This window comes from Vicugna pacos, chromosome 33 (assembly GCF_048564905.1).
Source record: "Vicugna pacos chromosome 33, VicPac4, whole genome shotgun sequence".
NCBI lineage: Eukaryota > Metazoa > Chordata > Mammalia > Artiodactyla > Camelidae > Vicugna > Vicugna pacos.
In genome coordinates, this window is record NC_133019.1 from 19,649,867 (window position 1) to 19,677,197 (window position 27,331).

The 27,331-nt window shown below is 35.3% G+C and overlaps 1 protein-coding gene and 1 pseudogene across 1 annotated transcript in view; one reads left to right on the forward strand and one right to left on the reverse strand.

Moving 5' to 3' along the window:
* The window catches only part of LOC116279082 (serine-protein kinase ATM), a 114,580-nt gene that overhangs the window by 82,670 nt on the left and 4,579 nt on the right, over positions 1-27,331 (reverse strand). The window contains exons 4-18 of the mRNA XM_072954171.1: positions 26,087-26,232; positions 22,782-22,946; positions 19,358-19,529; positions 18,400-18,638; positions 16,643-16,806; positions 11,779-11,948; positions 10,111-10,482; positions 9,400-9,594; positions 8,516-8,611; positions 7,255-7,480; positions 5,593-5,718; positions 4,907-5,032; positions 3,786-3,875; positions 2,473-2,644; positions 1,478-1,677 (exon numbers count right to left, since the gene is read on the reverse strand). Coding sequence (XP_072810272.1) covers positions 1,478-1,677; positions 2,473-2,644; positions 3,786-3,875; positions 4,907-5,032; positions 5,593-5,718; positions 7,255-7,480; positions 8,516-8,611; positions 9,400-9,594; positions 10,111-10,482; positions 11,779-11,948; positions 16,643-16,806; positions 18,400-18,638; positions 19,358-19,529; positions 22,782-22,946; positions 26,087-26,232 — 2,659 coding nt within the window. The remainder of the gene's footprint in view (positions 1-1,477; positions 1,678-2,472; positions 2,645-3,785; positions 3,876-4,906; positions 5,033-5,592; positions 5,719-7,254; positions 7,481-8,515; positions 8,612-9,399; positions 9,595-10,110; positions 10,483-11,778; positions 11,949-16,642; positions 16,807-18,399; positions 18,639-19,357; positions 19,530-22,781; positions 22,947-26,086; positions 26,233-27,331) is intronic.
* Positions 23,824-23,931, forward strand: LOC116279085 (U2 spliceosomal RNA; annotated as a pseudogene).

Consider the following 27,331-nt stretch of genomic DNA (forward strand, 5'->3'; position numbering starts at 1 on the left):
AACAGGGCTCAACTAAGCGTATTTGCCCAGGACAGGGGATCGACTGGCATGGTCACCACAGATAGGAGATGACCAGGAATTCTACCAGGGACTCAACCCTGCATGTTTCCAAGAGGTTCTAATTAGGGAATCACCTGGTATATTTCCCAGGGCTGAGGAAATCACGTGGCATGTTTGCCAGTTTGCTAGGACATGACTATGGACTCAACCAACCTACTCACTGTAGCAGGGGCTGTTCTTGCATGTTCACCAGCATTGGGGCCAAGGGTATGGCCCACACGGTCAGGAGATCAGGTAAACGCAAAAACATTGAGTAAGTAAATGTATTGAGGTTACGTGGGAAGCCAAGTTTTTTACTGTTGGAAAGGGAGCTACAAATATGGACAGAGCAAAGAACAAATAAATCCTATGATGTTGGACTGGAATCGGAGATATCTATCAGTAGATGAGTAGACTGATAAGGGAAGGGAAGTAGAGAGGTTACTTATGTTAAGTCTACGTCTGATCACGAGGAATCATGAGACAAACTCAGAGTGAGGGATTCTATACAGTAAGTGGCTGTACTACCCAAAAATATGAAGGTCATTAAAAAAAATGCAGGTCATGAAAGTTATAAGGGAAGACTAAGGATCCACTCCAGATTGAAAGAAACTAAACAGATCTGACAACTAAGTGCAATGATGTTAATTTCCTGATGATTATACTATGGTTATATGGGAAAATGTCACTGCTTTTAGGACATACACACTGAAGTGAAGGGGCATCAGGTCTGAAACTCAATCTCAATATGCGTGTGCACACACGCAGAGAGAGAGAATGAATGATACGACAAATGCAGTAAAATATTAACTATATAAGCTTATGAAGAAAATACGAGAGTTCTTGTAGCATTTTAACTTTACAGTCACTTCTAAATTACATTAGGTGGGAGGGTATAGCTCAGTGGTAGAGTGATTGTTTAGCATGCAGGAGGCCCTGGGTTCAATCCCCAGTACCTCTATTAGTAAATAAATAAGCAAGCCTAATTACCTTATCCCCCAAAAAAGAAAAATTTAAAAAGTGAAATAAAATTAATTTACAAAAAAAAAAAGAGAAATCACATTAAAAAAAATTTACAGCATGTAAACCAAGGTCAAGGCAAGATTCAGACTTAAACTACAATGTTATGTGAGTATTATTTTTACATTCAGAGTCTGTGGCTCTTGGTTGGCCTAGCTTAAAATAACTTACAATAATTACAGCCGAAGAGAATAAATCTATCCAAAGTCCATACTAGTTTTAATGTATCAGTATCCACTTAAATTTTTTTCACAGCACATTTAAACAAAAAGTGTATTTTACAACGTTTCAGATTCATTTCTCAAGGAAGCAATTTCAGCTCTTACAAGGTACTCTGTGATTCTTTTATATCAGTTCATTATACTTAGCTAGCAACATCAGACACAACTGAAGCACTTCTTCATTTCACCGAACTCACCATGTGTAGGTGGAGAGATCTGGTAGGGTCTAGCATGCTAGAATCAATTAACATTAACAATTTCCTCCGAATATCGGCTGCTCTAAATGACACAGTATTGGTTTGAGCAGTGGTCACACACATACACAAGAACTTGAGCATGTCCAAAACAAGTAGATCTTGCTTTGACAGATGTTCTTCAGCTAAGGGACTCGTGGCACCTAAAAATAAAAAGCACTTACTAAGAATAAGAGAGGTGTACCACCACCACATATGTTGAACATTAACACAAATATCTTCCCTTCAAACAACAACAAAAAAGAGATGAAAATACATGTAAAGCAAAATTATGGTGAAACTAATTATATACTAAAAACTTCAAAATTCTTCATAATAGGTTACCCTAGGATTTTATCATCAAGAAATAATCCATGGAAAAATCTATATAGACAAATATTTACTGAAATACTATTAGAAAGGAATCTAAATTTCTGCCAATAAAAAAATGGTCTAGTAAATTAGGGTATGTATGTTAACTGGGATATTATGGACCCGCTAAAAAGTATAATTACCAACAGTACAAGTACCTAAGTGAAAAAAAAATGCTTATAATTAATGTTAAAAGAAAATGGACAAAGTATAAAAATTCACTTGAATGTTGATGCTGATTATAATTTTGAACGGGTCTATATAGAAATAACAGCAAAAGGTAAAAAGTTACGGCATTATGGGTATGTTTTCACTATTCTGCTTTCCATTTTCCAAATAAACTATAGTATGGTTTTATTTCTTTAGTAATTATTTCAAATTCCCCCATGAAGAATCAAATACGAAAATAATAAATTCAATTAAAAATCAGAGAAATCTAAAGTGTATAGAAGGAAACAATCCCAATCCTAAAAGACTATACAAAAAGAAAATAAAATTAGCATAAAATTAGTATCTGTGAGGACTTTTATAATGCCAAATCAATACAAAGAGGTAAAAAAAATCCCATGCAGTAAAAACACATTTACCAATAATGAGCTGGCTCTCCCCGGATTCATTTGCGTCAGTAACATTACTAGCAGGGTGATCATTAAATAGACTCATGGAAGACTGATCCTCCATCTCCATTAGATTTTCATGAGTATCACTGTCCACTGATTCTACTTCTCCCAAATCCAACGGCTTTTTGATAATGGATGCCTTCAAATAAAAAAATAAAAATAAAAAAAGACATTGCTTTCAAGTTGGCATCTTTCAGAAGAATGCTGTAATTAAAATAGACCTAATCAAACAATTCAAGATTCACATGTATGAACTCTGCAGGATTTTTTTCTGTTAGATGTCCAACAACAGGAAAATGGATATATAAACTGTAGTGTCATGTAACAGACTAGTACACAATCTTTACAAATAATTTCTTATGTTAAGAAGTTTGATACTACCCCAAATGATGAGGGTATAGGTAAAATTATAAAATTGGTATGACTATTTTGGAGGACAATGAAAATATCCATCAAAAAGTAAAATTCACAGTTCTTTGAACAAGCTCAAGTAGGAGCAGACATGTATAAGAAATTTACTGTAGAACTCTTTGTAATAAAAAAAAGAAACCATTTAAAATGTTTAAATCAGTTGGGTTAAAATACATACATACTATTATTCCCATATATATGAAATACCCCACTACCACCAAAAAAAAAAAGCTAAGGTATAGCATTATTTAGTGACACGGAAAAAAGTAACCAAGATTTATTATTAAACAAAAATTATCAAATTATGGAATATTTTTTCACCCATTAGATATCTGAATACCTACTATGTGTGCCAGGCACTGTTCCAGACAAAAAGCATGTGTAGCACAAGCCCATTTGTATGGAAGAAGAAAAATAAATATCAAGATGAGACAGTGTTGCTTGTCTGGCAAGGTTTTTGTTTCTATTTTTAAGAACAGAAAATTGGTCCTGGGTTCAATTCCCAGTACCTCCTTGAATAATAAATACGCAAACCTAATTACCTCCCCCTCCAAAAAAAAGAAGAGAAAATTGTTTTCAATTTCGGTACAGTGTCATATAGAAAAAGGCACTGAGTCCAGATGATTCATTATCAATCACTCAGTCTATTACTTATTGAGAAATTAATAGCTAAGCATTATGCTAGTATTGACATTAAGAAGCAATCAAACACATTCCCACCCAAACCAAATAACTTTATTTAATTTCCACATTTTAAAAACATAAGATGCCATATACTATGAGAAGCATCCCTATTTAAGAGATTTCAAAGTTACAAAAAGCATCTTAGAATCAATGAAACACAGTAGTAAAACAGGAGGCATACTTACTAAACTTCTACAAATATCTGCAATATCATTCATTAGCTTTGATGTTAATAATCGTAAGAAAAAGCCAGATGCAATCTTATTTGGACTGCCCTGTAATTAAGATAAAAAAAATACCAAGCAAACAAAGAAATAAAAACAATTATTCTTTGCAGATATTTTCTCTATCATTGATGAAATAAAGATTTTCTTTTACATTGGAAATCATCAAAATAAGCATGGATAAAGAGATTACTGTTAGGAACAAGACATAAATTACTTCAAAAACACTAACATCTTGGGGACGGAAATAGCTCAGTGATAGAGCGCATGCATGAGGTCCTGGGTTCAATCTCCAGTACCACCATTAAAAAATAAATTGATTTTTTAAAAATACTAACCTCTTTTCTTAAAGTAATAATAACTGTAGCACATAACATTGATTGGCATTAATAACATTAAAGTAAAATACCAGCTATTGCTCCTAAAGATGGGCAAGCAATAATCATTGCTTAGAATATATTCTTCAACTGTCTTCTCCCCCACTTATACCAAAAAAAAAAAAAAAACAAATAAAAATGCATGTTGATATTATGGATAAAAGTCCATGTACTTAACATTAGCTTTAAAAAGTGTTTCCGGTTATTATCAATACTCTGGCCTAGCTCAGCTACACCTCAGGTCTGCTCCAAATCAAAACAAGGAATACACACAGAAGTGCTCTTTCTACCAAACGTTATGTAAGACTGTCTGAGCAAAAGAGAGTAATGTATGTGCTGGAACTATTGATCTTTGTGTTGCTCACTAGCCCTGGTACAGCATTATGCCCATCACATGGCTAGCCATCAACAAGTTTTTCTTAAATGAATGAAAATACATTGGCAATAAAAAAGCCACTGACTAGTTGTCTATAAAAGGGGTAAGATAATCTCAGAAACTTTCCTAAGAAGGTTAGTTTCATGAAAATAGTTTCATGAGAAACTCAGATCACCTGTTGCTTTATTCCTCTGGATACTACCTTAATTTACCAATTTAATTTTAAATTAGTGTATAAATTTATGAATGGACCCCCAAAATAGTAACAGCACCAACCAGTTATCAGCCTCCCAGACAGGCCATGCTGTCAAGTAGGAAGAACATCTTACCTTAGCACAGTTATACAAGCAACTTGTACACAGATGCATCATATTTCTCAATGAAACAATTCTAAATTCCTCATTCATCTTATTTTTAAACAGAGTGATACTTTCTCCTGCACACTGCATTAGAGACTATTAAGAAAAAAAAGGGAAAAAATCCAAATTCAGTTAAAATGATAGCTTAGTGATTGTTTTTTAGTTCTACTTAAGAGGGAAAACAAAGTGTTTCAAGAAATTATACTTTGTTATACAGTATAATTAGAAATAAAATTATGAATAATTTTTTTAAACAACAAATCTTATACCCAGTTATCCTTACAGATCACACAACTGACAGAACAGTACACAGAGTTAAAAATGTTGACAGCCTACTCGATTAACTCTCTTAGTTAAGAATTCTCTAAGATAACTGATCCAAGAAAAACTTTTAAAAGTAAGGACAAAAATCAGTATTTTTGTGATTGAGATTAAATTTCAATGCAGTATTATTTCAATTACTGTATTTATAGTGGGCTTAAAATAATTTCAAATCTTAAGGAAGGAGACATAGTACCATTTCTTCTCAGACTGCACCAATGAAAGAGAAAAGTTGACCTACATAAAAATTTGTTTTCCAAACATATATACCAACTTTCCCAGAAATACATTTCATTCAAATTAATCCAAAACATTACGGTCCTAAGTCTTCCTACCTTGGCTTTCTGGAATAATTCTGATTCATATGCTTCCTCTTCAGCTATCACACCCATATAGCAATAGCAGCCGAGAACACCCACCAGAAGGCGTGAACATCGGACAAGCACTTCTGAATTTGAAGTCTTAAAGTAAAACCCAAATAAAAAAAATTTCACGTATTTCATAAATAATTTTGAGTATGATTATCTTTCATAAAGCAAATTTTATGTACATACTAAGAAACAAAAGCTCAGGTAATTGAATCTACAGTGGCATAATTCCAATCATCTCTAAAAACGTCTAAGTGATCCCTGCAGAGTTGTGATAACCAGGATTCTCAGGAAAACCAGCAGAAGTATCTCCTAATGGCCAAGTAATATAGCTCTTCTTAAAGTGGCTCAGTGTTCTTCACACAGAGGTAGTGGGGAAAGAAAGGAGAAAAAAGCTGATCGGGAAATAAATGTCTGTAACTCTTAGAACATGAGTAGAAATTAGATCCATATAACATTAAAATGGTATTTGGAGCTTCTAACAGATAAGAACTTCGATGTATTCAACTTTTTAGCCTCCACAGACTAGCGCAAAGTATTTTTGCAAGTAGATACTGCTCAGCCAATTTTGTAGAATTATGTAAGAATGTGCAAAGATTATACAGAAAAATTAGATTTTCAGATATTTCTGTTCTACACTGTATGAAATGGTATTTTAGGGGAAAACACAGAAGGCAGCTTACTTCGAAATGAAAATGGTTGCAACTATAAACCAGAAGAATGTCAGTGATTAAGGACAAGACAGATCAAACAGATACACTGTCCCTTTTCTGGTTCTTTGGATCATTATTTGTGGCTATTGAATCCTCTTCTTTGAGTAGCTTGCAGTTTTTATTTTATTCAACAAATATTTTATCATTTATCATGTAACCAGGAATTGCAAAAAGTACAAAGAGTAATAAAAATTGTATATGCCCTTTAATGAGGTTATAGCACAGTTTAAGAGATATTTGTGTATATGGTACAAAGAAGATGCTAAGGATCATTTTAAAGTAGAAATATTAAATATTAATATTAATATTAAGACACATTATTTTGACAGAGATTATCTAAGAAAGGCTTTAGCAAGGATTTTGACAGGTTGATTATTTGCACATATAGAAATGGGTAGAAAGACACAGGAGTTTTGGCAAGAGAACAGCACATACAAAGAGAATGTGTGATTTTAAGACAAAGGAAATGATACATGAGACATTACTAGATGATCTCCCCAATATAGGTAACTGCTAGTTCATTTGTTGACTTCTCCCTCTTCAAGTGCAACCAAAATCTATTAGATCCGTTTAAATAATGTCCTTTTCTGTTATTGTAACTTCTCCCTCCTCTGTATGGAGTTTCTTTTTCATCAAATAATCACTATGCTCAAAGCCATCATTAATACCCATTAACCCACCCAAAGAATTCTATTTCATTAATGTCTACCTCGTCAATGAAAATAATCAAATTATTATTCTTCAGTTTTCCTCTTTTCATGTTAAATTTTCCCCATTTGTAGCCACGTGTGATCATTTCACTTTTAAAATTAAGCTTCTCACCACCTGTAGTGCCTTTCCTGCCCCTATTTCTCCTTCCTGACAGTCTGCCAAGGTGGAATCAAATACAGGTTTTAGTCCTTTTTGAAAACCTCACCTCAGATGAGTAGTTATTTAGAAGCTGTTGTGACAATCCCAGAAGACAGCGATCCAGTGATTCCTTGAGATTCTGGTGGACAGAAAACCCTACACTGGATTGGTGCTTTTCTATACCATGCTCTTCCACAATGGTTAAAAAATCCATCTTGTCAAAAGTCGTCTGAAGAAACAGTTTTTCAGCTTCTGAGAATGAAGGTTCTTCCGTACTTTTTTCATGCTGCTCACTTCAAAAAAGTAAGATTTTTAATTTATAAAATCAAATTACCTAATATTTCATCTTCATATAACAGCAATCGATTACAAATGAAAACATTAACTTAGCATCTATGTTATTCAAAGACTATTTATATAATTAGTGAATCATTCTTTTATTTTATTTTATTATAATTTTTTTATTTGGGGGGAGGTAATTAGGTTTTTTTGTTTGTTTGTTTGTTTACTTAAGTGGTGGGACTGGGGATTGAACCCAGGACCTAATGCATACTAAGTACACACTCTACCACGGAGCTATACCCTCCTCCCGAATTATTCTTTTAAATGCTTCTCTTCTTTGGACTTGTATAAGTAGTTGTATGCTTCAGCAGCAAATTTTACTAATAGATGCACAAAAGAAGTAAAAGTTACAATCTCAAAGGCAAATTCAGAAAGTATTAGAAAAATTAACACCAGCTATGAACACTAAGAATAACGTTATCTGAAAACTTTCCCTTTTGCACCACTGATTTCTCCAGAATATAGATTTTTTTTATCTTATGCCTTCCTGACATAGATTAGGAATCTTCGTGCCAATGAGCCATTTTCAGTCACAGCGATAAACATAAGCCTCCTGAGTTAATCAAATAAAATGAGGTTTTGAGATTCACTCGTTTTCCCTGTCCTCAATCACCATTAGTTATCATTAGTTTTTAAGCCTAACAAATAATCAGACTTTACTTGACATATAAAATTGGGTCACATCTTTAAAAAAAAAAAACTCATTTCACATGATTTTTATGTTCTTAATTTCCCATCATAACCATTTTATTTCTTCTATTGGCAAATGTCACATTATATTATACAACATTAAACATAAAAAATTATAGAATATAAATTACAATCATTAATTAAAAGAGCCTTTTCCCTGACTAACAGCTATGATTTTTTAAATTGACTAATTCAGTTCATAATTTTTATTATGCAGATACTACCCTGCTAAAATTATTATCTTTGTAATTAAAGCTATACCTTAAAATAACCCAGAACTCTGTTAGATAACATACCATTCTGGCACACTTTGGAAAAAGTTCATTGCATCCTTACAATTTTTCATAGTGAGACTCACAAGAATTTTCTCCAGGGCAAGATGAGGAAAATCACTATAAAGGAAAGTAAAAATCTTTACTTAGAAAACCAAAAGCCATTTAAAGCATTCTCTAAACTTAAATGTCCATGCTTAGCTATAAATATTGACCTCTAAAATTTGGATCCAAAATTAAAACTGCTTTCATCTGTACTGAATTTCTTAACATCTGAAAAAAGAATTTAAGGGGTGTACATTTTATGTAACTATCATCTTCAGTACTTCCTAGGATTTAGAAGGATCATATCCAAGGTTTAAAGATTATAAACAATTATGAAATTAAGGTACAAGCACGAGGATTAAGAAGTCTGCCCTCCAAGCACTCAGTTCTAAGTACAGACTGTGGAAAGGTAAAGTGGGCAAGCTGCTCCCCATCTGAGTGCGTAAGTCCCATTTTATCTTCTTTTCATCTCTTCCCCTAATTAATTTAATATATTTCACCCAGAAAATACTCTCATTATGATTCCAGGATACACCTGAGATGGATATACATTCAGATGGACCTATTTATAGAAGGTCACAAAGAAACACATCAGTGCTTAAAAAACTACATGCATATTCTTCATGCACATCCCACTTATTCTCACTGTCTAGGCAGAAAGACAAAAACAGACTAAAATAACCTAGACAAGATCCAAGTACAAAGACACTGTGAAAGGGGGTATGGTTTACTATTTACAGCTAGTTCTGGGAAATCTTGCATGATCACTGTAAAATAAAGCCATCTAGTATCAAAAAAGAAATGGAGGGCACCTTATAAAAACAAACAAAAAAACCAGCAGCATGCTAATGAACTCAAACTACCTGTGAAGAATTGGAGGCAGCTCTGTACTGTCTTCAAAGTCTTCCTCTAACTGACAGAATAAAAGCCATTTCATCATCAATTCTTTTGAAGAAAAATTTCTGTTTACATCACATATATTCTTCTCCATTCCTGTTTTTACTGTTTCTGGGGCTACACAGGTGGTCAATGCCAAAGTCAAACAGCATACTGCAGAACTACAGCAAAACAAAGGACAACTGTTGTTAAAAGTAAACTTTTTGAGGGACAGAGGCCTTGTTTGTCTTATTTACCACTATGCTGCCAATGCTTAGGACAGTGCCTGGCACATGACAGACAAATAGTAAGCTTCTGCAGACTAAATGAACACAAAACAATTATTAAAGAAAGTCTGACTGTATTGGAGAAAATTCTTAATTAAGAACTATCTCTTACATAACAGTATGCAGTACTAAAAAAAAATAAAGTCTGCAAAGATAAGAACAAGCAAGCAATTATTAATTGTCAATTACAAATAAAAGGAATTTAAACACTTAATTCTTTAAAATTAGTCTTAGTGCTCTCTTCACATGTGAAACTAAATTCCTATTTACTTATTAAGACTTCCTGGACAAAAAACCAAAAGCATCTGAAATAGAATTTAACATATCTTCAATGAAGTTACAAAATTACAAAAATCAGGATAAAACAAATATACATGCTGCAAAACATAATACAATCCATCGTAAACTTACCGTGAAGGTTTGCAGGCTGATCCAGTGAATAATTTCCAGAATTCTCTGTCAACTTCAACTAAATTGCCTCGAATTATGGCTCCAAGTAAGCCAAAGTTTTCAGCTTGTATTTGTTCAGAACTTATACCACGAAGGGTAATAGACCAAATTTTAATCCAGAGTTTCAATAAATCTGACTTTTGTGAGCTTCCGAGGTCCGATTTCTTGCCTTGACACAGTGCAACTTCCATAAGGCATCGCGACACATACGGCGTCCGTTCCCCGCGTCGCTGCTGAGGCAGAAGCTGGCACAGTATCACTAGCAACGGTGACAGCTCACAGCTAGGGAAACTTGCAGGGTATTTTGATATTAACTGAGCTGCAATCTGTAACCTTAAGAAAGAAGTATAAATAATCTGAAAATTATTCAACTCCATTAAGAAGCTAAAAGGAAATAAATATATAGACACAGTACCCTTACAATAGCCTAATTAGAATGTCATCACCATTTCCCATACTACCCTCAGAATAAACTGGCTCTTCATATTTATTAGGCCCTACTTCCTAAAGTGACAAAAATATTGGTAACATTTTGGCTAGCTGGGTAAGCTTTCATATTTTGCTTGCACAAAACCTTTAAATAATTAAATTACCAATATTCTACTGCTTAGTTATTGCACCCACCCCTGCTTTTCAGCCGTGAATAATAATGCTCTAAAATAAGAAAATGAACAAAAACCCCCAAAACTGTTTCTGCTCAATATTAATTCAGTTAATTCAATAAATATCTGCTGCATATCCTCTAGAAAGAACAGGAACTTTATCTTATTCATCTCTCTATCCCTAATGCTTGGCACACAGTTATGTTCAAAAAATAACTCTAAATGGACAAATTAAAGAATCTGAAATAGGTACCATCAACTATAGAAAAATAAACAAGAGCTTAAGCAACAGGTATCTAAATCAATACACTTCCACCCAACTCAATTACATTTAAACATTGTATCAACATGGTAAAGATCAAACAGAACTGTTAACAAAAGTTTGACTATAATCTACAAATTCTAACTGTCCTTAGGCAACCTTTATCCTCTCTTGGTTTCAGTTTTCTTCTCGGTAAAGCAAAAAGGCCGAAAAGGCATGAATTCTACAGATTCCAACCAGACCTAATATTTTTGTGATTCTACAGAATTCCATATTTTATTTCATTATTTAAATAATTGTGAATGCTACATGAGACTGAAGAAATAAGAAAAAATAACTTTTCATCATGGCATAAGATCCAAATTATTCTGTGATTTCTAAATGCTATCTTTAACTTCTTCCTAATCTAATTCTAGTAGAAGGCATTATGCATACCAAAATCTCTTTGCTGTGAGGTATACAACTCAGTGAAATCCATGAGGCACACACTACTGACTGCCTACCCGGCAACCATTCTCCCTTCTTCCTTGCTGTGGCAGTATGCTTAGGAAAGGTGGACCTGTTTCTGACCCCAGGAGATAAGCCATGGTAGCTGATCTCAGCATGTCCTGGCAATCATCTTCCCCTCTGTCTGTGGCTGGTTTGGGAGTGGACAAGTGACCTAGTTCTGGACAATGTGATAAAAGGATTCTACTGGAGGTCGTGAGAGAAAAATTAATGAGACTAAACTGATATTAAAAAAGAAAAAAAATAATAATATTTTACCAAGGCACAAGATCAAAATCATTCTGTGACTTCTGAAGATGATCTTTTATTACATCCCAGCCTAATTCTATTTTCTTCTTTTTGCAAGGTGCACTGCAATCACTAAATTCTCTTTGTGTGGTTGTATACGACTGAGAAATTTCCAGAGATCTGGTACCTTCATTAAAAACCTGTAAAATAACAAAAGGAAAACTTGTTTTTTTTTTCTGAATATTGCTATTGCTCACTAGAAAAAAATGTTCCTCCTCAAATTAAGATACAAGGAAGTCATAAAGCAAGAGTAATAACTTGAAGAAAATAAGGATATGATAATATGGTAACAAACACTTCGCAGACTATAATGGCTCTCCAGAATGCAGATATTACCAAGTAAGATACTAGTTTTCTTTCCTGAGAAAATTTTCTAAAAGCACCAAGACATCTAAAAGGAAAGCAAAAATCTCTATTTTCAAAGAGAATAAATCAAAAACTTAGCATTAAGAAAATATTTGATAAATGAAATTACCTAGGATGTTAACCAAGTCTCTGGAGAAACAGTTTTCTTTAAGGAACATTAAATCACAAGGGGAAGTGCCAAGGTGACAGAGTAGAGGGACTCAGAGCTGGTCATCGCCCACAAGTGCACCAAGAATTACATCTACAAACCCACTGAACCGCCCAGAACACCTACTGAACTCTGGCAGAGTGTCTCTCACTTCAAAGTACAGGATGATTCTCACAAAATACAGCAAGAGAAAAAAAGAAAAAATACCGGTGCCGCACTGGCAGAATCAGTGAAACTGGCTGGAAGGTCCCTGCGATCCCCAGCCGTAGATGTGAGCCGGCAGGGACAAGCCGGGACAAGCTGCCGGAGACTGGTGACGAGCCTGAGGGGAGGGCGGGGACCCACTGCACAGAGACAGCCTCGGGGGGCTGGAGGGCAGTGTGAGCTCTGGATGGGGGGGGCGTGCAGAACAGAACAGCCTGGGACCCCATAAAAAAGCACCACTGTGCGTGCACAAGGGGTAGAGGGGCGCAACGCAGCTGCACCATAGCCACTGTCCCCACTTGGCTCCATTATTGGTGTATTCTCTGAGGAAGAGAGGTAGGGCCTTGTCACAGCCATCACTGATGTACAAAGGCAGGGCTGAAAGCTGAATCCACACCCAGGGGCCCTGCAACTTCACAGGCAGGACTGAGATTAGTTTACAGCCCCAGGCAGAGAGGGTGGACTTGCTCCACTGGTACCACTGTGAACCTGCACCTCTGGAAGGCACAGGCATCGAGCGGGGTTCTGGCACACAGCAGGGGCGAGTACAGGTATTTACAACAGGATGGCGTACCGTACTGTACGCGAAGGCGGAGCTGGGGTCTGCGCTAACCTCGTGGTGCACCATGGATTCAGGCGTGTGACTGCACGCTCGCTAAGGCAAGTCCTGGTGTCTCACATTGGCAGATCTGTGCTGGCAGTTCTGGGCACGGGACACCAATGCAAGTGGCTGACTTTCCTGCAGCTAAGGCTGGGACAAAGGCAGCATCAACAGAGACTACTTTGTGGGCCCTCATAACAAGTGACAGACACCACCACAGCGGGCACCGCCAGTGGACATCTCCTACGGAGGTACACTCAGCGACTCCTCTTCCCAGCTGAAGCTCTCCCACCCTGCCTACCACACACCGCAGCTCAGAAATGGGCCTAGAAGCCTTTACTCCAGCAACAGGGGAGCAGCCCTAGCCCTGCCAAGGCCATGACAACCACAGAACAAACAAGGAGGTCCAGCCCAGAAACAACAATCAGAACAAGCTCTGACCACCACGCCAGCCACACCCCCAGCCAAAGGGATAACAGCCCACACACACGGAAGAGAGACACAGCAGCCACCCATACTAAGAACAGCCCTCCCAACAAACTGTCAGAGGCACACGGGCTACACAGGAGCACTCCCACTTTGATTAAAAACAAACAAACCAGAAAACAGCCCTTGAAGATCACAGCAGGTAACTGATACTCCTAAATCCATCCAGAGGAATGTAAGTGGAATGAAGAAGCAGAGGAACCACCTCCAATTAAAAGAACAAGAGAAGTCCCCTGAAAGAATGAACAATGAGATAGACCTCGACAGTCTACTAGATCGCGACCTCAGAAGGGGGGTGATGAAAGCACTGAAGGAAATAATAAAGACTAACAACAAAAACAGAGAATACTATAAAAAGGAAATTGAAACTATAAGGAGCCGATTAAAAACAGAAAACTCAATTGCTGAGACAAGAGCCGAGCTAGAGGCAGTCAAAAGCAGGCTAGACAATGCAGAGGAATGAATAACTGACTTAGAAGTCAGGATAACAAAAGTCACCCAATCAAAACAGCAGACAGAAAAGCAAGGAAAAACCAACAAAAGCAATAAAAGAGATCTATGGGATACCATAAAGCATACCAACCTACAATAATAGGGGTCCTAGAAGGAGTAGAAAGAGAAAAGGGGATTGAAAAGGTATTTGAAGAAATCATGACTGAAAACTTCCCAAACCTAAAGAAGGAAACAGATATTCAAGTACAGTAGGCACAGAAGGTCCCAAACAAGAAGAACCCAAACAGACCTACACTAAAAGATACTATACTTAGGATGGCCAAAGTTAAAGATAAAGAAAGGATTATGACGGCAGGAAGGAAAAAACAAAGAGCTAGTTCCACGGGAACCCCCATAAGGCTTTCAGCTGATTTCTCTACACAAAAACTGCTGGCCAGAAGGGAGTGGCACGATATATTTAAAGTGATGAAAGGGAAAAACTTACAACCAAGAATACTCTATCCAGGAAGGCTCTAGGTCAAATTTCATGGGGAAATCAAAAGCTCATATAACTCAACATCAAAAACAACCCTAATTTAAAAGTGGGCAAGAATTAACAGATACACACTACTATATATAAAGTAAGTAAACAAGGACCTATTGTATAGCACAGGGAACTATGTTCAATACCTTGTAATAACCTATAACCTAAAAATGAATATATATTTATATATATACATATATATAACTGAATCACTTTGCTGTACACCTGAAATAATGTAAATCAATTATACTTCAATTAAAAAATAAACAATTTTTAAAAAGACAGAATATAAAACAAAAGGAAACAAAAATGGGCAAAAGACCTGAATAGACATTCTTCCAAAGAGGAAATGCAGATGATCAACAGGCACATGAAAAGACGCTCAATATTATTAACCATCAGGGAAATGCAAGTCAAAAGTACAGTGAGATGTCACCCTATATCTGGCAGAATGGATATCATTAAAAAGAATACTGGGGCAAGGGTACAGGTCATGTGGTAGAGCACATGCTTAGCACCCAAGAGGTCCCAGGTTCAACCCCCAGTACCTCCTCCAAGGGGAAATTAATAAACCTAATTACCTCCCTAATTACAAACAACACAAGCAAAGGAAAACAAAAAGAATACAAATAACAAATGTAGGTGACGACGTGGACAAAAGGGAACCCTCCTACACTCTTGGTAAGAACGTGAACTGGTGCAGCCACTATGGAAAACAGTATGAAGGTTTTTCAAACCTTTTAAAAAACAAGAACTACCACATGACCCAGTAATTCCAAAAACCAAATATAGATCCGAAGAATATATATATCCTGGGTATATACCCCCAAAAAACCAAAAACACTAATTTGGGGTGAAAAGACACATGCACCCTAATGTTCATAGCTGCATTATTTACAAATGCAAAGCTGGATATGGAAGCAACTAAGTGTCCATGAACAGACGAATAGATAAAAAAGATGTGGTATATATACACAGTGCAACGCTACTCAGCTATATAAAAGAAACTTTGTTATTTGCCAGCAACACAAGTAGATTTGGAGGGCATTATGCTAAGTGAAGTCAGTCAGAGAAAGACAAACAGTATATGATACCACTTATATGTGGAGTCTAAAAAACACCACAAACTAGTGAATGTAGCAAAAGGAAGCAGCCTTATAGATATAAAGAACAAACTAGTGGTTGGGATGGCGCAACGCAGGTGTGGGGGTGTGGGAGGTACAAACTACTGGGTGTAAGATAGGCTACAAGGATATATTGTACAAGACGGGGAATATAGTCAATATTTTCTAATAATTGTAAATGAAGTATAACCTTTAAAATTATTCTAAAAAAAGAAAAAAAAGAGATTTCTTTATTTCTTCTATGGAGGAAAAAAAAGAGATAATAAGCGATCAACTGATGATGTAATATATCCATACAACTGAATCTTACTCAGCAATAAAAAAGAATGAAGTATTGATTAATGGACAACATGGAAAACCTTTGAAAATGTTATGCTTAGTCAAAGAAGCCAGACACAAAAGGCTACATATTGTATGATTTAATTTATATGAAATGTTCAAAACAGGCAAATCCACAGAGGCAGAAAGTAGATCAGTGGTTGTTTGCTAAGAACTGAGACTGATCGCTAATAAGTACAAAGTTTGTTCTGGGGGTTATGGAAATGTCTGGCATTAGACAGTAGTGATGGGTGCACAACGTAGTAGTAAAAATGCCAAATGAATTACATAAATAAATAATGCACTGAATTATACACTTTAAAATAATTAATTTTATGCCATGTGATTTCAAACTCAATTGATAAAAAATGAAACGTACGGGGTTAGGGTAATCTTATTTCCTACAGATCATCTTTTAAGAAAGCAAAACTTCATCATCAGTTTTCACTAGGTTTATATGTGCAAAATAGTCATCTTTCCAGTTTAATTCCAAATATTGATGGTGTTTTGAAAGGAAAAGTTACATGTATAGAATAATTTTACAAGCTTTTACAGGCCCAGTGAAAGGGAAATTAATAGGAAATTTCAAAATGTGACAAGACCTACTATACCTGGTGACAAACATCTGCCATCAATTCAATCAAGTTTTCTTTGACAGCAATATTACGAGCTCCTGAAGAATATTTCCCTCTGCTTCCTATATGACTTATTTCATTAACTAGTAGGTCATACAGGTTGTATAAGATACTTCTCCATTTTCTTGATTCATAAGAACCTGTAATTTTAAAAGTAATTAATTTAATTAAAATACCATTTATACGTACAATCCACTTGAACTGCCAACTCCCATATAGCTATTCAGCGGTTAAGATGGAAATAACATTAGAAGACATCCGGTCCAGCCTAGTTCATACTTATGTCTCTTCTGACCACATTCGTGACAAGCTCTACTTTGTAATGATGTCCATTTCACATTCAGTTAACTGTATTTCTTATAAAATTCTTCCATATTCTCATCTAACTTTCTCTACTCAGTTCAATCAAAATCTCAATTAAACTTTCTCTAATTTCCTCTCTCTTAAGGCAAATACAATACACTCCCTCTTTTATACGAGGACCAACTTCTATGTATGTCTTTGTTTAACAGAAAAACATTACCAGTTCCTTCAGCGAGTGTACAAATGATATGTTATCCAGACTTATCATCACAGTTATCTTTTCCTAGACACACTTGAGTCAACTTATGTCCCTTTCAAAATGCTGACTCTACAAAATCTGGTGAGCATAATACTCCCAGCTGTGATTTAACGAGTATGGGAAGCAATGGGGCTATTACTTTCCACAACCAACCAACCATCAAATCTATTAGTGTAGCCTAAAACTATCCGAGTGTTTCCGACAGCCTCATCATCTGCCAATTTTCAATGCAACCTAAATATGCAGTTAACTAAAACCCTAAACATGCCACACCATCTCCTAGGAAGCCTGATTTTCATTTTGGTGACAGCTATATGAAAGACGAAAAACTAAGAATAGCCACCGTTCTTTGACCTACAGCAGTTTCCTGGGCTACAAATACATCTAACTATACATACCAGAAGGGCCCATGAGACATACACAGCTGCTTTCGATAAAAAGTGGCTACAGTAGTTTTCCTCCGTTTTAGCTATTACTCAAGGAGGAGTGATTCCTTAATAAGGTCATTAAATCAGCCATTATGATTAGTCCAAAGGCTGGTATAAGCCAAAGTCAAATGTAGCCTATGCATAAGGGAACTGATTCAGTTTCACCCAGGAAAGTTCCTATCTACTGAATGGATCTACATCATCCAAGCAGTACTGTCTTGGGGAAAGACAAACGTAAAGGCATGAAGGGAGGATAAGTCATTCATTTCTGGTTTCCCTAGCAAACAGCCCGGAGTAACCATAAGGTTTAAGGCAGTATGTATTTAACTTCCTCGGAAACTGACTAATCTGCCTGGTTCAATCCACCTTCATCTGCTACATATTCTAATAAAGGCAATATGCAGACAAACAAGATCCTGCCTTCTCTAAATTCTTTCACTCTTACAGTCTGTGTCATCTCTTAGGACCTAATTATTGTTGCATAATCAGCTCCTAGAGGGGGACAGTGTCATACGTTTGTATTCCTCAAAAAACTAGCATTGTACTAAACAAATGGTAAGGCGTATGATTTGCTACCACAGCTTCAAATTCTTAAAAAAAAAAGTGTGAAAAATATCCTTATGACTAATAATATTACCAAGCACAGCAATCCAGAGGAAGCTCATAACCTGTAACATACAGATTTCATACTTAAGTCTTTTAATGAAGAAGCAAATTCAAAATAGCAAAAACTTTCTTTATACCTGTTTCTTGAGTTCTGGCTCCCTTTGGATGATGGATATAAATTTGTAGTTGAAATAATTCAATAATTACTTCTTTTAAGGAATCATTAAGTCTATGCTGAGTCCAAATATAAAGCAAAGTAGGGAGAATTTCATCTCCTAATTCACACACACGAATTCGAAAGTTAACAGCCAAAGTCTTGAGGAAGATAACAAACGCTTCTAAGATATGATTTAGGCCTGCAGAGCTCTTTTCTTGTCTGTGACAAAAAATAAACAGACTCAAGTTGGTATAATGGAGGGAAATACACAACTGAAGACACTTATGAAAAAAACAGTTCTTACTTGGCTATTAAGAGATTACTCCTGCTAGCTCTCCCTGCTGCTAAACATTTTACAAAATTATACAAAACTCATTTGCAATACTTACCACTTCTAAAATGTTTCACACTATAAATTGGGTAATGCCACATAAATATAAGACACTGATATTCCCAAAATACATCCCTATTTCATTTTATTCTTAGTACCTTACATCTATCTTCAAAAATGGGGAAAATGAAAATACTTAGAGGCAATATAGCTTCCCCTGTTATTAAAAAAGCAAGACAGACTTCCACACTTTTGAACATCACTTCACGTTCTATACATTGGATATTCAAGAAGTGTTGGACCTACCACCTTCTTTGGGAAACGACAGTTCTACTATAATCAGCCAATGCTTTTCTTTCTGTTTTTCGGAGGGGGGCGGGGGGTGAGGTAATTAGGTTTACTTATTTATTTATTTTTAGAGGAGGTACTGGGGATTGAACCCAGGACCTTGTGTATGCTAAGCATGTGCTCTAGCACTTGAGCTATACCCTCTCCCCAGTCAATCTTTTTCTAAAATTGGTAATACTTTTAGTTACTGAATGTAAAACATAGTCTTGCAAAAAGACCAAATGGATTTACAATACAAAACAAAAGTGAATTAGGTTACCTTGCTTGCTGAATAGCCTTAGGAAAAAAATCCCAATTCAGAAATTTACGATCTAATTTATCAGTCTGTGAACAGCATCCTTTGGTCACAGCTTGAATTATTCTAGCCACCAAAACTCTATTAATGTCCTGTGAAGGTTTAAGATACAGCTCAAAGTACACAGAGAATAATTCTAAAAACAAAATAAAACAAAAAAACAATATACTACTTGTTTTTAAAAAGAAAATTACCAAAACATTTAACTTAAAGGTCACAATCCAATTGGAATTTCAGTAATTCCAACAGACAAAAGATTAAAAATTATACTAATTTATATTTAACACAGTAAAAGCATTTCATTAATTGTATTTTTTTTTTTTTGCTTTTATTTCTACTGCCTGGGTAGGCTGTCCTAGGAGAACATTGCTAAGGTTTATGTCAGAGAATGTTTTCCTCCAGGAAGTTGATAGTGTCTAATGTCTAAGTCTTTAAGCTATCTTGAGTTTATTTTTGTGTATGGCGTGAGGGAGTGCTATAACTTCACTGATTTACATGCAGTTGTCCAGCTTTCCCAACACCACTTGCTAAAGAGATTGTCTTTTCTCCATTGTATATTCTTGCCTCTTTTGTCAAAGATTAATTGACCATAAGGGTGTGGGTTTATTTCTGGACTCTCTATTCTGCTCCATTGACGTATGGATGTCTGTTTTTGTGCAAATACCATGCTGTTTTGATTACTGTAGCTCTGTAGTATTGCCTGAAGTCTGGGAGGGTTATTCCCCCAGCTTCGTTCTTTTCATTAATATTTAGCATTTCATTAATATTTAATTTTATTAATTAAACTGTCTTTAAGACAAGAACAACTACAGACAGCAGAGTATGTGAACATCAGTTTAAGAGCCAGGTCTCAGATAAGCTACTTAAGTTCTCTAGTCCTAATTCCTTCAGCTAGGCCTAACAAAGCACTTGACACAGCGCACTCGCCATTGTTTGGTCTGGTTTTGTCTTAATACTATTTGATTAATAATGTGTGTGAAGTGTGTCAAGAACTACAAAAGGTCTGGGACTTTATTTGTAACCTAACAAATCAGAATGCCAGTTTCATGGATGTTGGCAGAAGATATGAGATTTCTGACCAGAGGAAGAGGACAACTTATTTTTCTCAGCACTGATAGTAGTCAAGAGTACCTTCATCAAGATTTGAATGGTTGCCAAGAGCTGGAAGGTGGGAGTAGGGGAAGTTCTCGTTAAGTGGGTAGAGTTTCAGTTTGGGAAGATGAACAAAGTTCTGGAAATGACTGGTGATGGTTGCACAACAATGTGACTATACTTAATGCCACTGAATTTGTATACTGAAAGATGGTTAAAATGGTAAATTTTATGTTTTGTACACTTTACCATTAGCAAAAAATCATACTGAGGTCCTAGGCAATATAAGGCAGAAAAAAGAAATAAAGCCACATGGTCCAGAAATGAAGGAACAAAAAAACTCTCTACTACTTGCAGATGATATGACTGTCTAAATAAAAAATACCACAGAATCTACAAAAGAGCTCCTAGATCTAGTAAGTGATTTAAGCAAGGCTCCAGGATATAAGACTGATATACAAAAATCAATTGTACTTCTGTATAACAGCATTGAATGACATGGAAAAGAAAATTTTTTTAAACAACAGTAAAATTTACAAACTGATGCAATATAAATCTAACAAAAATACACAAATTCTGTATACTGTTAATTATAAAACTTGTGTGTTTATAAAACACATAAGTTTTATAATTAACAGTACACAGGTTTTAGGTGTTTTTAAAAAAAAAAACTAAATAAATGAAGAGACGTATGTTCATGGACTGGGAGAGTCTACATTGTTAAACAGATTCAACCCAATCTCAATAAAATCCCAGCAGGACTTTTTTGCAGAAATCAACAAGCAGATTCCATGGAAGTGTCCGCTCAGTCTTAGGCCACCATCTCATTTCATTCTAAACTCTCTCCCTAGACAGCCTCATACATGACCATGGCTTCAATCACCACCCTACCAAATACATTTTGAATGTAAACATCACTTTTGGAGCAGAGTCTTCATCAGAGAAATAAGCTTCAGAGAAGAGAACTAACTGGAAAAATAATTCAACAAAAAGGCTGGTTATCAGAAGTGAAAGTAGTTTGCTTAAAAATAAAGAGAATTTCAGAGAACATGCCGGATGATAAAATAATCATAAAGAGACTAGAAGAACAGCTGCCTTTGTTTTAGTGAGACCCACTGTTACAAGTTATAATCTAAAATGTACAAATATTCTAAATATTTAGGATGACCCATTTTGGTGACAGACGTGTTGGGGTGTCCTAGACATCACTGGCCTATTCTCCAAACGCTGCACCTAGGCTCACTGAGGGTCGGGTCTGGGACACAGACTCCATTGTGTTTAGAGCACCAGCAAAGGCCCCAGATAAGAAATGAATGCAGCAGCTGAGAATGCCTTCATTCAGGTGGGAACAGTAAAGCACAGTGCAGGGCACTGATGAGGGCATGGTTTCAAGGACCACAAACATTTCATTTTCAAATGATAAATTGATAATAAAAAAATAAATAAATGTAAATGTCTTTTAAGTTAGCACAATTTATCTTGAATATTTCTCAATCAAAAATGCTCAGTTTCTAAATTTTCAGAGATGGCAGTATTAAAAGATTTTGACATCTGGCTTAAAGTCACCTCATTAAAATCCCATTTTCATCCATTCAACCCACTCAGGCCCAGAAATACTCCACCTTTGAAACCAATAAACTCAAAGGCTTCAGTCTCTGACCATAACTTCCTTCCTTTGTGGTCTCTCAGTACCTCTCACCTACAAACTGTCAACAATCCCTCCCTGGCGCCTCACTCTACTTACCTTGTAAGTCACTGGGTCCTATATATTGCATGCTAAAACTGTTGATTTCCATTACCTAACCAGTGACCTGCTCACTGCCTAATCCAATGAATACTTTTGTGTCTTATCATTTCTACAACACTTAAAATGTCACACCCCTTCCAACTTGAAACTCTCCTGCTTTCTCTTTTATAACATCTCTCCTGGTTTTCTTCTTTCCACTTTAATCATTGTCGCGTTTAGGTGTCACTGATCTGTGAACTCACTGCACCCAAATATATCTATATCGTGTTGTTTTTTTCTGCCACTGGACTGTCAAGTCTTTGAGGACAGGGATGGCTTCTCTGATTTCCATACTTCCAGTTTTGACAGCAGGCACCTAATACATTATTAGTGACAACAATTTAGGAAGTACATAATACATGAAAACTAACTGTCAGATTCTATAATCATTCAATTTTATTGCTGTTAAACTGTGAGGTCACTGGGGAATATAAATAGACTATGACTGCTGTTTCAGTGAAACTTCATTTCACAAGGAAAAATTCGCAAACACCAAACTTCAAAACATACCTAGCCACTGTTGCTGAGATATTTCACACCAATACTTCCTTACTGAAAGAATGTCCTTCAGCAATATGTTGCTGCAATCGGCCCCATAAATGGCTCTATTAGATGAATCTTTCACTGTATCCATTATATAATTCAAGAGTTCTTGACATTTTAGCCGGGGTGCTCCTGTTTAAAAACAAAATAAACAAACAAAAACATACAAATCTTAAAGAAAAACAAGTTAAAGACACTTGGACTGCTAATTACATAAATATTTCCATCTAGGAAATTACTATTAACCAACATCCTTCTCGTAAAACAAGAACTGGCAAACTATGGCCCGGGGCAAAATTCAGCCAACTGCCTGCTTTTGGAAATAGTTTTACTGGACCATAGACATGTCTATTCATTTACATGTTGTATATGCCTACTTTCCTGCCAAAACAGCAAAACTGAGTAGTCGATATGTGCTACATAGCCTCTAAAATCAAAAACATTTACTATCTGATCCCTTTACAAAAGTTTGCCAACGCCATAGGATTATATAGCAAAAACATTCATTCACATTCTAACCTTAATAATTCACAATTTCTGGCATTAGACCTAAAATGACCCAAAGATTCTCGGAATTTTTTACAAAAAGCTGAATTAATTAAAATAAGTTTATAAGGAGAATACTATTTACTTTGAAAAGCAAAACTACTCCCAAGTCCTATAGTAGCATTTATGACATATAAATATGCAATTTTCAGTTTTACTTATTTACTAGAGGTCCTGAAAAGTCAACATTAATGGATATATTCTTAAAAGTAACAAAAGTACATTTAAAAATTATTTGTTACTTTTAGTAAGTCATACTGATGTCACAGCTTAAATTTTTCATATTTCAAAATTAACAATCTAAAAAATTGCATACAAACTTTTTGATGTAAGCTATGAGAAAGGTGCAAATCATTATGTATATCTGAATATATTCTAGTTTAGGATTTTTTTTTTATGATGGGACTAGTTACCATCTTCAGAAGTATGGTAAATAGATATACACTGATATAACTAAAACATCATCATTTCTCAGCCTTTTGGCTAAGATCAAGTGTGGTATCAGTTCTTATTAGTTTAAAAAATTATTTTTACTTATGGCTTATATCATAATCTTAGGCACCTAGCTAATGATTAAACACACAGTCATAACATCCTCTGCTGTAACACTCTTACAATCCTTACAACATTTTCCAACTATAACATCTGTTATATCAGTACATTCTTAAGCAAAGGAATTAATCTCTTTATCTCAACACAGATTTCCAGCGACTGTCCTAACAGCAAATGCTTAATAAACACGTTGAATAACCACATAAATTAGTATTGGGATGAAATCAGATTTCCCTTTGGCCTTAATCCCAATATATTTCTTTCCTCTGCCAAATTGAAAAGTGTTTCAAAAATTAGGCTCACATACATTTCTAAAAAATCTGCCTCAAAAGGACAGCTAGGTTGGCTACAGAGATTTTTGAGGAATCTCGTGGAATCTAACATACTTCAGAGTTGAGTTTTCTATTCTCTAAGCTCTGTCTATGCTGTGTCTGCAGAGAAGTAGACAAATGTTTACATAAAGGATTGAACAATATTTGCTTACTGGTTCCTCCCCAGCTACCTCTTTTTTTCTGATCTGTTTCTTTCATCATATCTTGGATACCAATGTTAATTAAGCAAGCCTGGCAAAGTCTGGATATGTGTTTAAATTCCCATCAACCCTCCAACGCTTTGGAAAAAAAAAATGGAAGAAGTGAGATGACACAGTAGTAGCTTCCTGGTTTTGCTCCAAGATTAAAGGTATTTAAGTTATAAAGTCACCTTTGAAAGAAAAAAGAGCCTTAAACATACCATTTTTCAAACATTTAAACGAACTTACATTGAAATTTTCATTCCTGTAAACCAACACATTGATACTTTCATACATTTTAAAATGTGATCTCCATTGTTAATTTTGCAGTTGAAGGTTTTTTCCACTGCAAACTTTTCTGGAGGGCTACAATGGACTACAAATTTCTTTCTCTCACTCACTCACAAAGTCTGCAAGTTTGTAAACATACTAAGATCTACTGAAAGCCCAGCATTAGTAGCCAAGAATGCAAATTTTAATGGATGCAGAGCAAAAGTGAGTGCAAATTATTTCAGTGTAGCTTTCTGCTGTCTATACTGGAGTCTCTTGTCAGGACCTACAGCTATCCACACAAACTGACATCTCAGAGGAGCTGGAAAACTAAACTTCTGCTAAAGCCATTGTCTTTTAGACTCAAGCCTCAAACCACCATTCTGCAATAACATTCACTAACAATCTATATCCTTCCACTTAATAATGTTTACCAACATCGAGCTTTTCTGATTCTTAAACTAAATTTAGTATTGCAAAGCCACATTCTTATCTGTGAAAAGTAAACAACGTTTGAGCCCAAGTCCCTAAACAAACATCTCTGTCTGTAGCTTTTCAGCGCTGTATGACACTCATTTCCTTGCATAAGCCTACTAGGATTTTGGTTCAAAAATACTGGCTTTTCAAAATATCAAATGTACAAGTTCAAAATGGGAGATATGTAGCTCAACTGGGACAAAAAGAACTTGGTACATTTTTTTTCCTAAATCAACAGCAAGCAAAGTGTTAGTTAAAAGTGTGGGTTTTGACTGCCAAGAAAGCTAATGTGATCTTAGAATCAGTAGAAGTATAGAATAGAAGACATGCAAGTCCTGCTCCACTCTGGGCCAATCAGAATATACTTAGAAGACTGAGTCCCACACTTTAAAAGATAGAAAATTAAACTGAAGAACCTTCAGAAAAGAGTGACATAAAAACTAGGTCACATGAGCTAAAGGAATTAGGTCTGTTTAGCTTAGAGACGAGGACTCAGAGGAAATATCACGGCTAACTTTAAGTATCTCAAAGTATGTCACATTGAAAAAACTGATGAGGATTTTTCTGTATTATCTCAAAAAACAGGAAAAAGAAAAGGAGACAGGTTTTCACTACTATGACAACTACTCAAAGATAAAAAAGAAACAAAAGGTATGTCTAATCATTAAGGCTACCTAAGTGCCAGGGACACTTGCACTGGGATCCAAGAATGGGTAGCTAAAATAACATTTTTTAATCCTTTCAACCCTGAGTTTTATCACTCCATGCTTGCATAAATTCCTCCAATTATTTGGACTTATAGTATTAAAAATCATTATATATAGTAGAAATTAGAGTTAGAACTCAACTTTTATCTCACCATATTCACACCAAACCCATGCAACAATAACATATTAAGCCAAGTAATAGCACTTACTTTTATTTGCACATTTGATGAAGTATTTGACCAAGCTACTGATTTCTTGCATCTTTTTCTGCCTGGTGGCTTGTGTCGAGGCTGATACATTTGGTTTTGCTGTTTTCAAACATTCTGTTTCTTTCTGAATATATTTCTGTAGAAATCTTCAAGAAAATGAAACAATTTCAGAAACTCATTAAGTACTTAAATTATTATAACAGTTTCAAAAAGTCCTTTGTGTCATCATAAAGAGCATCTTTTAAACCACGTTGCTTCAATCAAGGTACCAGCTAAACAAAACAACTAAATTTCTCTTTTAAGGTCTAAGCCCTCAACACCAATTTAAAGTCTGGACTGCAAAGCTCTTAATTTATAACCTCCATAATTTTCTATTGCTTTAATGCCTGTTTTTTCACTTTACCATTAAAAGCTTGCAATGCTATCAGGGGTTCTCAATTCTTTCTCACCTCTTTCTGCTGTTCTGTGTACATGACCTACCTATTTCCTAGGCGTTGGTAATGTTTTTAGCCTTTAAATGAAGCCTGCTTAGAAAATATTCATCATTAGTTAGGAATGCCAGGTGTCTATTTGGCCTACCTGATCAGCTAGGCAAAACAGTTTTTGTCTTTAGATAATAACTGTATTTATGGTATCTGAAATAAACTAAATAACCAGAGGAAAAGAAGTATGTATGTTTCACACTATCCACAATGAAATCTGCAACAGTCTATCTAGTACCAAATAAAAGCTAAAAAATAAAATAGATTATCTGTTCTAAATACTCTAGAGCAAGTAAATATTAGTATTTCCCCTTGATTGAAAATGTTCAGGCTTCTCAGTATTCTGTATTAATTTAAAATATTTTATTCATCTTTCCTGTCTTATAAGGTATTTCTAGTTATAAATGAACTTCATAGTTAAAACTTACATCTTAGTGTAAAAAGCATCAATTCTCTTTGCTATTCCAATACAGCAACAAATTGTATCTTTCCAATGCCTGAGTTTTGTTTTTTTACTGTATCCATATGGAATCACTCTAAAATTCCTTTTTACTTTTTTATTATAGTTTAACATATAGCAGTTTCTTAGAGCAGTATTTAAAGATGTCAAAGTAATAATAAAGGACTTATTATAACTTAATTTTATTCTCTAATTTGAAATAAAGTCTTATGAATGAACTGATATGAAAGAAATTCTCTCTAATCTTGAGTGAGATATGTCTAAGACATTTTATTGAACAAATGATCTAAAAATGTTTAACTT